The following is an 11,872-nucleotide window of genomic DNA, read 5'->3' on the forward strand; positions in this document are numbered from 1 at the left end:
CGTTATCCTGTTCTGAATATATTCCTGAGCCTGCACCTTGACACCCACCCCAAAACCCGCGTGGGCGGATCGGCTAGGCCTGAAAACCCGCCCCAACCCGTGGTTTAACAGGTCTACCATCCCCAGCTAGGCTTGCAGCCTTCTCTGACAGTAAGAAGACCTTGCCTTGTTTAGTTGTAGTGATTACATATCCTGTTAATATTACTTGTACCTATGTGATCCTGTCCAGAACTTTCCCTGCAAAGGTGACCTGGATGCCATGTGGTCTAATAGCCCAGAGGCTAGAGGAGGCCGGGAGGCGGAGGAAGATGTAGTGGTCAGTCTTGTTTGGCTGCTTCAGTTTTCATTATGCTGGTTGCTTGGCTTGCATACAGTATTCTAGGGTAATAGTTTGCCAGTTCCCCTGACCAGCTCTTGGGGCTGTCAGGGATACCCAGGTTGTAGGCTGCAAGCTTCCCCTCTTCAGGGGGCCTTCGCAAGCTTCAGGAGTAGGAGGTTGGTTTGGCTGTTCTATCTGCCTGGATGGCTGTGGGGGTGCAGCTGCTGTCATCAGAGGAATCTGCTAAGGGGAGTCCTGTTTTGCTAGGGAAACAAATCTAGCTGCAAGCCCCCGGGCCAGGTCTCTTGGGCGGCCCTGTAGAGAGGAGACAGTTAGATCTAGAGCTTTAGCAAGAGAGGTCATTGCTAGTTTCCAATCATTAAGAAGGACTAGCTGGTTGTCTGCTACCATGCTGACCTGCTCGCAGATCAATGGGGCTTGCAGCAAATGGGATACAGGGACCGGAGCTGCAGTGGGAGTCTTCTGTAGGGAGAATAAGGCCCTTCTCTTCAGGGAGTTCCGGGGTAGGGGGGTCGGGGTGGTAGGTCCTGAGGGGGGTTCAGAGTTTTCACCCAGGAGCGGAGTCCCCGGACGGGCTCCGCCTGGGGGGGAGTCATCCACCTCCATGGGGTGGAGGGAATGATCGATGAGCAAAGCGTAAGAGATCAGTTATTAGAGCAGTAGGGGGCCCTGTTCTCCCCTCGTCGTGGACGAGTGTTTGTAAGAAGAGGTCTCCTCTGGTCGATACTTTGTAAAGACAGGTTGTACATCACATGACTGCCAAGGCCATTATATAATCAGGTTTGTCCCGCACGACCAAAATTTTGACCTCAGGTCACCTGCAACCACCGGTGCCGTAGGGCAGTATGCCCCGACAGGGACCGTGCATCAGGTGATCACCGACTGTATTTTAGTCATTGCTTGCTTTCCAATTGTGCCAGGTATAACTTCTAAATGCATGCATAAAGCCGATCATCCCATCCATGTCGAACGGCAGGACCTCCATCCAGGTAGGGCTATTCCCCGGCGAATGGAGGTTCAACTGGCGGCTCTCGGTTTCCAGTTCCGCCCAATCAAACGCTACCGAAATATGTCCCAAAGGCGCATATGACATGTCGAATCCCATCTTCTCCCCCTCTCATTAACACCCCTTAAGGAAAGGCAGCCTTCAATTTTAAAAATGAAGAAAGATTTCTTAAGTGCTTGACTCGCATCCTTTCAACTCAACAGAAATGCGCAATGACTGAAAAGCCCTTATTACGTCCATTGCTTCCCGCAATCCCTTATACTACTGCCGCCCCTCACCTCTCGAATGATTTCAAGCAGAAACGCCAATCTTTAGCCTGTACCTCTTGCCAAACAAGACGCACAAAGGTATCAACACTACTGTATTATTATCTTGCTTGGAACTTGTTAATTATAATAGTGCTCCGGTTCCATCCCATGCGATCGATGTCTAGCCATAAACGCCAATTGCATATTCGACGCAAGGCGAGACAGGCGCCGAAAATTCGCGTTAAAGAAGGCAGAACAAACCCAAAATACACTTAAGGAACTTATTGATTTCCTGCGTCAACGAAATCCTGATGATATTCTCAGGCTACAAGCAGATATTAAATCCTGTGCCTCAGACCAAGAGACTATGGAACAGTTACCGTTTTTTCTAAAAAATCCAACAGACTTGTTTGTAGATCATAAACTATGATCTCTGAGCAAGTAAGAACACTAAAGGCATGTTGTGGCTGTTTTGGCAATGTCGTGTGAAAATTATGTGTTGTTTCGCGGGCAGCGAGCCATCATAGCTGGGATCCTGCTGGTAGTTTGTATCAAGCTAGTAGCTTAGCTATTGCTTTCTTGAGTCATAGTTGTCAATAAGACCATTGATTCCTCCAGGTTGACTTCAATCACTGCTTGTATTCTATTAGGAGCTAGGAGAAGTTTTCGGTGATATACCAGCCATGTTAGTGTTAGACCTTGAATGTAGCGTGTAGACTGCGGCACTAACCGCAAAGACCATGGTTAACCGCAACCATATCCAAAACCAAATGGTTTTGGTCTTTAGATTAAGACCGCAAATTTTTGCGGTGCGGGTTTGGTCTTTAATCCAAGACCGCAAAATTTTGCGGTTTGGTTGCGGTCTTCTGCTTAAGACCGCAATGCGGTTTCGGTTAACCAATAGTTAGGTAAACATAGCAAACAGGCTAAGCCTCGTGACCTTCTGGTCAGATGATTTTTTATGCAGTCTTTTTGGTATTTTTCTAGTATCTCGCCTGTATAGAGTATCATACTAAAATCCTTTTTTTTGGAAATAGTATTGTGCTTCTTTGATCTATTATACACTCATGGGGTTCCAATTTCAAATCCTTCTGGCATCCTGGTCTTCTTCTGTACTCGACAAGGTCGTTGTATATTCTCTAGATCAGCTGGTTCAGACATATCTTCATTCTCCTGGGACTGGGTGCTTCTGCTCCGAGATCTAGACTTGTTAAACCACGGGTTGGGGCGGGTTTTCAGGCCTAGCCGATCCGCCCACGCGGGTTTTGGGGTGGGTTACCTTCACAGTAAACCGCCCATGGGTTTAGCAAATAATTCTAACCCAACCTAAATAACCCAAAATAACCCAGTTATGCATATCATTACTTTAATAAGCAGTGATCTACATAGTTAATAAAATACTGTATTTAAATACTGTATTATAACTATCTAAGTAAGAAAATATAATCTAAATACAGTAATATACTATCGGTAAAATATACCGCTAAGCCAAAAAGGCGTCATGACTTCCAAATTAGTCTTAGACAGTCATATTTTCTAGTCGACATATACCTATTCAGATATCTTGGCAACCCAGCAGGTTGCTCCGCCGGGCTTTGGGGCAGCCAAAAATATCCAAAACCCAATGGATAATTAGAACGTCGAACCCAACCCAAGTCTTGGCGGGTCGGGACGGGTTGCGGCGGGTTTCGCGGGTTGGGTTTAACAAGTCTAGACCGGTGTGGATCGGCATGGCTGTATTCCCAGCCTCAGCTGACTCCTGCTATTTCCGCGATAACGAGGTGTCTACAGGGGAATGGTCTAATTTCATTGTGTCGGCTAGAAGTTGCAAAAGAAGGTCAAAGAAAGGTTGAGTCCAGACCCTGAGTACTGACCGTAATGACCATCTCCCATATCGCTCCACAGAGTTTGGCACAACCATTGACTCACATGAGACATCTTGTTAACTAGAAAGGTATAACTGTTCTTGACGCAATTGCATGCCTTATATCTCGATCTCAAGGTGCCAAAATCTATTGACGCGGTGAAGTTATAATAGTTGGGAACAAGAAATGTGCCTCTTTCGCGCCAAAATAAATGACGAAAGCGACCGGCCAACGAGGTGCTGATATGTAGACCAATGAGTCTACGCATAGCTAACAGGCAGGCTGAAGCGATTCTGGCTTCTTGCATGGAGCGGGATGAACCCGCTGTACCGCTAAGCATCTGGAAAAGTTTGCGGAGTACTTTCTGCTTTCCGCCGATATTTGATCTTCATGAGACAAGGAAAACTGCAGTTCCAATCATTTTATTATTGACTCCTCGGAGGGATCTTACCAGCCTCATGATTGGAGGATGACAGCGGTAATTACGCGACCGAAAAAGCTGGCTGAGCTGATGTGCCTGGTTCATAGGGGCGAAGCAAGCGAACCCGAAAGAATAGGTGCCCAATAGCGATTAGAGCACAAAGAACAGATGAATACTGCGTATTGCCCGACGGAGACAGAGGCCAATATTAGAGTATGCCCTAGTGGCGAACCAGCTAGCTCATGCTTACTCTGTCTAGGGCCGCGCAGGGTTGCGGGGAAAGGCCCAATGGTGTCTCTGAGGCACAACCTCCCTGCAGCAGAGGCGCATGCATGTTAATTTGCTACTGTTTGCATGAACTGGCGGTGAATAGGATTAAGAATGTGTTCGAGAACCATTGGCCAAGGTTAAACCCTCCAGGTGGCCGCATCCGCACTATTGCATGTGAGGTTTGGACCCTACACAGCTATGTTCCACATTAATAGGTAGCCCGCTCGCACTGCACACCCCGACACTGCTAAGATAGACTGACTATGGATCCAAGACTCTTTGCGGATAGTCAGGCTGGGGACTGGATGTCACTGGGAGTCAACCTCGAACCGCCGCTGTGTGCTGACCTCATATCGTGGAACATCAACCCGACTCCACCAATAGAGCCACATCGGGCATTATTCCCTACTTCAGAAGAGAGCAACCCCTTCTGGTGGACTGGATTATTGTTCGACCATCAACAGCAATTTATGCAAATCAGCGAACTAGCTATTGCACAAAGTAGCGCCCTTGGAGAACTCAATCGTTGCGGGTTTGTCGACTCCCAAGAGCCTCTTTAGAGTGCCGAGTCGAATATCCTATCAACAGAATTGAATATACCCTTTGACAAGAGCGCTCCATTGAGCAACGCAGACTCATCAAGAGACACTGGTCGACGCGTGAAACCGTCTGAAAGAGTTTTGAACCCGTTTGCAGGATTCCAGGAAACCAAAATATATTCACCGACTAGCTTGGAGCCGGGTCCTGACGGACTTTATCACTGTCCGGAATCTGGATGCCGCAGCAAAAAGAGCTACTCTCAAAAATGGATGCTCCGGTGAGTTCTATTGGAAAATATTTTATACATGTCTTTGACTGAATCAAACAGGAAGCACCTGAGAGAACATATCAAACCTGTCTTGTGCAGCCTGTGCCCTCATAAGGCTGGCACACAACGCAGCATGCGCCGCCATGTGGAAGCAAACCATAAGGAATGGGCCAAGCAGTATTGGGAGGTGGTATCATGGTCTTGCGATGTATGTGGCGACTCGTTCTCGCGATCAGATAGTCTACTGCGACATCAGCGGAGGAGACATTGAAGACTCTTCATAGCTAGGGAATGTTATGCTTTCGGCAGTCCTTGTTCACGCCCCGTAATTGCCAAATACATTCGCCCAAGGCTGTGTAGGTACGAGCGATGGTTGTCATGGCTTGACGATATGCAATCCCCATAGTCCTCCGAATCATGCGCTGCTTAGTTTACCTGTTAGCGAAGTATGAAGACCTCAATTTCTGACAGCAAAATCCACGGTGCTAGTTCAGATCCGCGAGTAGAGTCATGAGGGAATGGCGAAACTAAGAAGAAAGTGAATGCGTCGCGTCGAATTGTAGAAAAGTTTCAAGATCTATTGACTATGAAAAGACTAAACACTAGGTGATCGAACCTTTTTTCAACCAAATAAACCCAATTACTCCACCGGTCCCTCATTTTAATACGCTGATATGTGCTCCCGTATTCCGTTGCTACTCCAGAAAGCCAAAAGCCGCCTCAGCTGGTAGATCGGTCAATGAGGTTCTCGAATCAGGATGCCTTATCATCGAGCGAGAGCGCTGCAAAACCTGCTGAATAATCTGCTCTCGCATGTCTTGTGCCATGTAGCTCAGAACCTGTTTCTGCAGCTGCGTGTCCTTGTCACCTTTGGCAAACCGAGGCAGTAGTGGGGGGCTCCAGGAAGTATAAACATTCTGGTGGGAGGCAGGTACGACCATACGAGCCGGATGGTGCTTGAAATACAATTGGCAGCAGAGACACGCCGGTTTGCTGCAGGCTATATAGCGATCGCCATCCAGGAAGGAGAGTCGCTGCTGGTAGAAATGCTCGAGAACTTGAATCTCAGCGTGAACCTGCCGATCCCGACCGTTGTATTCGGCCAAGAATGTGTCGAAGATTGGCCGCGTCTTATTGATGTAAACAAGACCATCCCCAACGGCTACCCTGTCTTCGTCGTCGGCCATGAACATCCAGTTCAGGATCCCCTGCAGGTTGGTATGCATGTCAGACACCGGGCATGACACAGCGGAACATGGGCTGACAGGACAGACGGTATAGGCGTCGGTGAGATACATCAGATGACGACTGTCTTGAGCGAGCTCTATCGGCGCACGTATATGATGGATAAGTCTACCAATATGATGCCTGGCAGAGCTAAAGCACGAGTCTTCTTCGGCGCGGCCCGGTCTTCCTTTGTCGGATATAGCCCGCGCAGAAAGCTCTTTCATGGCGGCCGAGTGACGTTGGTCGTAGAGAAAGCGGCAGAGGGTAATGTTGCGGGAGCAGCTGAGGGCCTGATGTAACCATTCGGATAAAGCTTGGGCTTTAATTACAGTCAGCACTTACCCGCTCTAGAAGATTGCTCAGGAAAAAGGTCATACCTGCTTCCGACTCTTCGTCCTCAAGCATGAGAATGCATCGATTTGCCATAATGCGGAGAAACCTCCCCTCACTATCGATGCGCTTGGCAGCGAATTCCACGCAACGCTGAATAAGACTGGCCTCAATCATTGACTCATTATTCGAAGCATCTAAATGTCTGTCGTGCAACATTGCAAGAATTTCTCGAATAAAAGCCACTGCTTTGTTCACGTTCATGTTTGAAGCAACCCAGAACCGGTAGCAGTCCACACGATCTTCAACTGCTATCGCAGTGCATGCCTGGCCTCCTTTCCTGAAGTCGCAGATATAGGAAAGGTTCTTCAAGAATCTCCGTCTGCATTCCTGGTGGATGTCCAGAACAGGTGGTTCGGGGGTGTGTTCTCCTTGTGTTCGCCCGAGAGACGTCAAGAAAAATAATGACTCGTAGAAACGGGCGAGGAGTCGTCCATATGGATCAAGGCGTGGAGGCCCGATTTGCTTTGGAACAAGCGTTAGACTGTTCCCCTGCTTCATGTTTATCGCGTTTGAAAGACGAAAAGTTTGTAGTGGGACAAGGGTAAGTACACTTATGGCTAGAAACACAGAGGGCAAGCAGGAATGTTAGATATTTATGACTCCGGTCGCACCTGAAGCTCACATTAGTGGTAATCGTATTGAAGCCCAATGAGACATTTAGCTCGCTGTTCAGGGCATCAGTGCATGTGACAGTTCTGCCTACGGCCACCAGTGCGTACCACTGCTATATCCAGCACCACAAAATTACTCGTATAAATTGTTAGTATTGCAAGAGGCCGCCAGAAGGACACACTACTGTAGGTGTTAGGTACAGGAGGCCACCACTTCAAGACTCCAACCTAGGAGGCCACCACTGCAGGAGGCTGCAACAGGAGACTACTCCAGGAGGCCACCACTGCAAGAGGCTGCAACAGGAGACTACTTCAGGAGGCCACCACTCCGGGAGCCATTGCTGCACGAGGCTACAACGGGAAATGACTTCCGTTTTAGTAAGCTTTTGGCAAGGAAGATCTTACATGGCCCACAGTAGACCGTCTATAACAATGATGGCGTATTCAATCGTGGTACATATATGCTTCTGCGACGAGAATTTAGCGGTTGGCTTAAATTTTCACCACATAAAGTCAATCCTAGCGCTAGATCGATTGCTGACTCGAATCACCGCCGCACGATGGATAGCTCACTGTGCAACAATGCTGATGACCGTACGTTCTCACATTCCCCCCACAGCTCAGGTCAAATGCAAGCTGCTTTATATCACGTGCCATGCGGGAACTGACACGGCATACAGACTCAAGAACGGCATATCAGCTCAGTCTCCTGAAGCTGGGTTTTTCAGGTGATGAGGCTAAAGACGTCTCTCTTGCGCCGGTGTTTACTGGCCCCGTGCTCTATACACAGCCCAACTTGGTACCGTCGCAATATGGTTTGTTGGCCGGTGTCTTAGAGCTCCGTGCGTTAGGATCTCCGGACCTGGATAGCCAGGCTTATGGAGAAGACCCCCGTCTTTTCTTCAAGTGTTAGCTCACCATCGAGTATCTTCATCTGTGGCTCTCAGGGTTCCGGCAAGAGCCACACCCTTTCCTGTTTACTCGAGGGGTGCTTGATTCCGTCTGCGGCTGGCCAACTTCATAATCCTCTGACAGCAGTTGTATTCCATTACGACACATTCATCGGCGACCAGGGCGGTTCACCGTGCGAGGCTGCCTTCCTCGCCACCAGTCCCAAATGTCCAAGTGAGGGTTCTCTGTGCCCCCAACAAATTTCCGAAATATTCAGGTGGGAGATACACAGCCACAGCCGGTGCCGCATTCCCTGACTAGGCCATACAGAAAACATACAGCAGGTTCAAAATCCGTGTTCACCCGCTCCAAATAAATCAGCAAGACCTGAACACAAAACGTATGCTGGATCTCATGACAGCAGGCCAAGGGAGCAGTTCTGGCCCCCTGTACCTCCATACTGTGCAGCGAGTCTTGAGGGAAATGCGCCTTCTACAGCAGGTTTCTGGAGGGAGATTCGACTATCAGGACTTTAAGAAACGGATTTTTGATTCTGATCTCCTGCCCTCCCAGCAACAGCCTCTACGGCAACGCCTGGACATCCTCGAGAGCTTTATGCCCAGCCAGCAAATCATTGCAAGCACGAGTAAAAAGGGGAAAAAGGCAGTTAATGACGCCGGAACTAGCTGGTCGCCAAAGGTGAGATGTTCAATTACTCCAAACTCCCATAAATTCAACACCTGCGACTCCTGCAACTGACTGGCCGGAGTAGCCCTCACAACTGACCATCGTTGACCTTTCATGTCCTTGCCTTTCTCCTGAGACAGCTTGTGCATTATTCAATTTTTGCTTTGAGGTCTTCCTGGAGCAGGATACCAATGTTGGCAGAGTAGTAGCTCTCGATGAAGCTCACAAGGTTCGTAGTACTGCCAGCCCAATTCCTCAACCCGCACATCGTCTCATTGGCTTCTCAGTATATGAAGGACTCAGCCGAAGCGCAGATCTTTACAGAGACTCTTCTATCCAGTGTGAGACTGCAACGCCATCTTGCAACCCGGATAGTGATTTCCACTCAAGAGCCAACCATCTCCGCCGACCTTCTCAGTCTTTGCTCGGTCACCATTGTCCACAGATTTTCATCCCCTGCATGGCTTCGTGCTTTGCAGCATCATGTTGCCGCGGCTGCCTTGGGAGTGGAATCCAACAACAAAACGTTCTCGGAGAAGGAGGAATCCCAAGGCCAGGCCCACATGTCCTCAAAACTGTCTTTTCTTGACCGAATCGTTCGTCTTCGCGTGGGTGAAGCTTTACTCTTCGCGCCAAGTGCAGTATTCCGCGTGACATTTGAGGGATCTGGAACTCCGGCGGTGTCCAAATTGGGTGGTGGGTACATGAAGATCAAAGTAAGAGACCGGGTGACTGAAGATGGAGGGAAAAGCGTCCTGTCGTCGTAGTGAGATCTGATGGATACTGGCTTGGAATCACTTTACTTGATACTGAAGAATATTTGAAAGACAGGGTGTGGAATCAGCAGCTGGGTTGCGGCTAACAGAAAGGTGTGTTTACGGCAGACTGTTGGGAGAAAACCAAAGAAATAAATATTATCCTTAAGACAGTTGACCCTCGTAGTTTTTCTGAAAATTAGAGCCATATATTCTAGTAGAATCAATGTGTTATGGGTCCTTTGCCTATACAAGGACCTTAGACCTTAAGTGACTCGGCCAAGGCCTGCGCTGTCCTGAAGGCGGTGAGCCACCTACAAGACTTCCTCACAACAACAATCCTTCTTTCTCCTTTCTTCTTTAGCGATTCCTTCTTGTACGTACGGCACGTCTAGATAGGAAGATCCATCTAAATACATCCCTTAACATTAGGAATTGCTTACTAATCTCAATAATAGTATGAGGAGACCTTTTACTATGATAATGGAAGAAGAAAGTATTATATTGTTGCTACAGCAGCTCCAGGAGCTCTGTACAGAGATATAGACTTAGAAATAACAGCTCTAAGAAGAGAATAACAGCTTATAGGCAGAACTACAGGCTGTACAGAACTCACAGCTAAGAAACCATCTACCAGTTACTACTACAGTTATATCTGTAATGCCTATCCCTTACAAACAAAGCTATCCCTGTCCTTGTCACCTGGATATTGAACCCTTTACTAGAGAAGACCCTAAGGACTACCCTCCTTTCTAGATAAATCTTTGTACAAAGTTTATAATTGACACTGCCTGCTACCCTATAGAGGAGGAACAAGTTTACTATGCCTACAGCTGCCTGAGAGGAAAAGCCAGCCAGCATATACTACCATAGCTCTTGGCTTGCTAGAAATCTGAGACTCCTGTGCTATAGGCAGAATTCTCTGTAGTACTAGACAAGGCCTTTGGTAATCCTGACCAACAGAGAAAGGCTCTTGTATAAGTAAATATAATAAGGTAAGGGAGACGCGACTTTGAAGAGTTCTTGAATAAATTTAACAAAGAACTTCTTAATACTGGAGGGATTAATTAGGATAATAACCAGAAGAAGACCTTGTTAGACATGGTAATTAATATTGAGTTGCTAAAAGCCATGGTTGGTATTAGGCAGGAGGATTTGTATAATAACTACTGTAATTAACTGCATGAAATCAACCACAACCTCCAGAGAATAGCCAGGCTTATATAAAAAGGATCTTATACTGCTGTCCCTATATATATTGCTTGTATAAGACCAGCAGGAGGCTCTGACTGGACCAGAACCCCTAATTAAATAGACTAGGAAGCCACCCATGCTCAAATTGCAGCCCTATAAAAGGAAGTTGTGGCCCTCTATATAAAAGGGACCAGGACCCCAAGAAAAGCTAGTCAGGTGCCTGCAGAGGAGAAGCAAAAGAGGTTGTCTAAGGGCAAATACCTATGCTGCAGCAATCCTGACTACTTTATATAAGAGTACCCTATAAAACCTACCAGACGCCCTAGGCAGGTGGCCATGGTTTAGGAAGAACAAGACCAAATCAATAACTATAGCAAGAGTAAGTCAGAAAATGAATAACCTCTATACAAAGTTATATATAGAGGGGTTATACAGCTAGAGAAATACTACTTAATTAGCAAGATTTTAACAGCTTGTATATAAATACCCCCTTATTCTTGGTAGAAGCACTAGTCAACTATACCTATAATACTTGTATAATAATAGATACAGGCTGCCTGACCTATGGGGTAATTAGTAACAAGTTTATTAAGATATATTAAATACCTACTATACCTATCCACCCAAAACCTTTCAAGGGAGTAACTGGGAATATAGAGGAGATTAATAAGATTATATAGGTTCAGCTAGATATCAGGGTATATACAGAAAAAGAAGCCTACTTCTATATAATACCTGATAACCTGGGCTATGACCTGATCTTAGGACTCTCCTGGCTGGAGTAATATAATAGAAGGTTAGAGGCTAAGAGGGGCAGGCTGTACCTCTGTACTACTGGAGTCTGTCTATAGAGTACTACAAAGAGGCCCTTACCAAAGCTGGACATAGCACAGATATCAGCTACAACCATAGGAGGATTTATATAAAGGAAAAAGTACCATGGCCAAGATATCAAGATATTTATAGTCTTATTAGCAGATATACAGAAGGCACTGGCCCCAAAGAGATATATTAACCCCCATACAAAGCTACTAAGGTAATACTAGAAATACCTAAGGCTCTTTAAATAAGATAAAGCTGAAGAACTACTACCATACCAGGGAGAGGGGATTAATTACAAAATTAAGCTTGTATAGGAGGAGAGTAGGAAGGATCC

At 46.9% G+C, this 11,872-nt stretch overlaps 3 protein-coding genes across 3 annotated transcripts, besides 1 other annotated feature; 2 read left to right on the forward strand and 1 right to left on the reverse strand.

The window, feature by feature from the left end:
• Positions 1–11,872: part of a sequence feature (contig 1.92 1..62660(-1)) that runs on past both edges of the window.
• ANIA_05252 (uncharacterized protein) lies at positions 4,414–5,472 on the forward strand (the record flags this gene model as incomplete). The annotated part of the gene is made up of 5 exons (XM_657764.1): positions 4,414–4,682; positions 4,881–4,967; positions 5,019–5,166; positions 5,268–5,314; positions 5,430–5,472. The coding sequence occupies 5 exons, from the start codon at positions 4,414–4,416 to the stop codon at positions 5,470–5,472; spliced, it is 594 nt and encodes a 197-aa protein (XP_662856.1).
• On the reverse strand, positions 5,519–7,076 carry ANIA_05251 (nucleic acid/nucleotide deaminase domain-containing protein; the record flags this gene model as incomplete). Its single annotated transcript, XM_050612377.1, has 2 exons — positions 5,519–6,504; positions 6,563–7,076. 2 exons carry the CDS (start codon positions 7,074–7,076, stop codon positions 5,654–5,656), a joined length of 1,365 nt encoding a protein of 454 aa, XP_050468306.1. The 3' UTR covers positions 5,519–5,653.
• ANIA_05250 (uncharacterized protein) lies at positions 7,845–10,235 on the forward strand (the record flags this gene model as incomplete). Its single annotated transcript, XM_050612378.1, has 7 exons — positions 7,845–8,095; positions 8,151–8,357; positions 8,425–8,779; positions 9,595–9,636; positions 9,786–9,898; positions 9,981–10,018; positions 10,111–10,235. 7 exons carry the CDS (start codon positions 7,845–7,847, stop codon positions 10,233–10,235), a joined length of 1,131 nt encoding a protein of 376 aa, XP_050468307.1.

This window comes from Aspergillus nidulans, chromosome V (assembly GCF_000011425.1).
Source record: "Aspergillus nidulans FGSC A4 chromosome V".
Taxonomy (NCBI): domain Eukaryota; kingdom Fungi; phylum Ascomycota; class Eurotiomycetes; order Eurotiales; family Aspergillaceae; genus Aspergillus; species Aspergillus nidulans.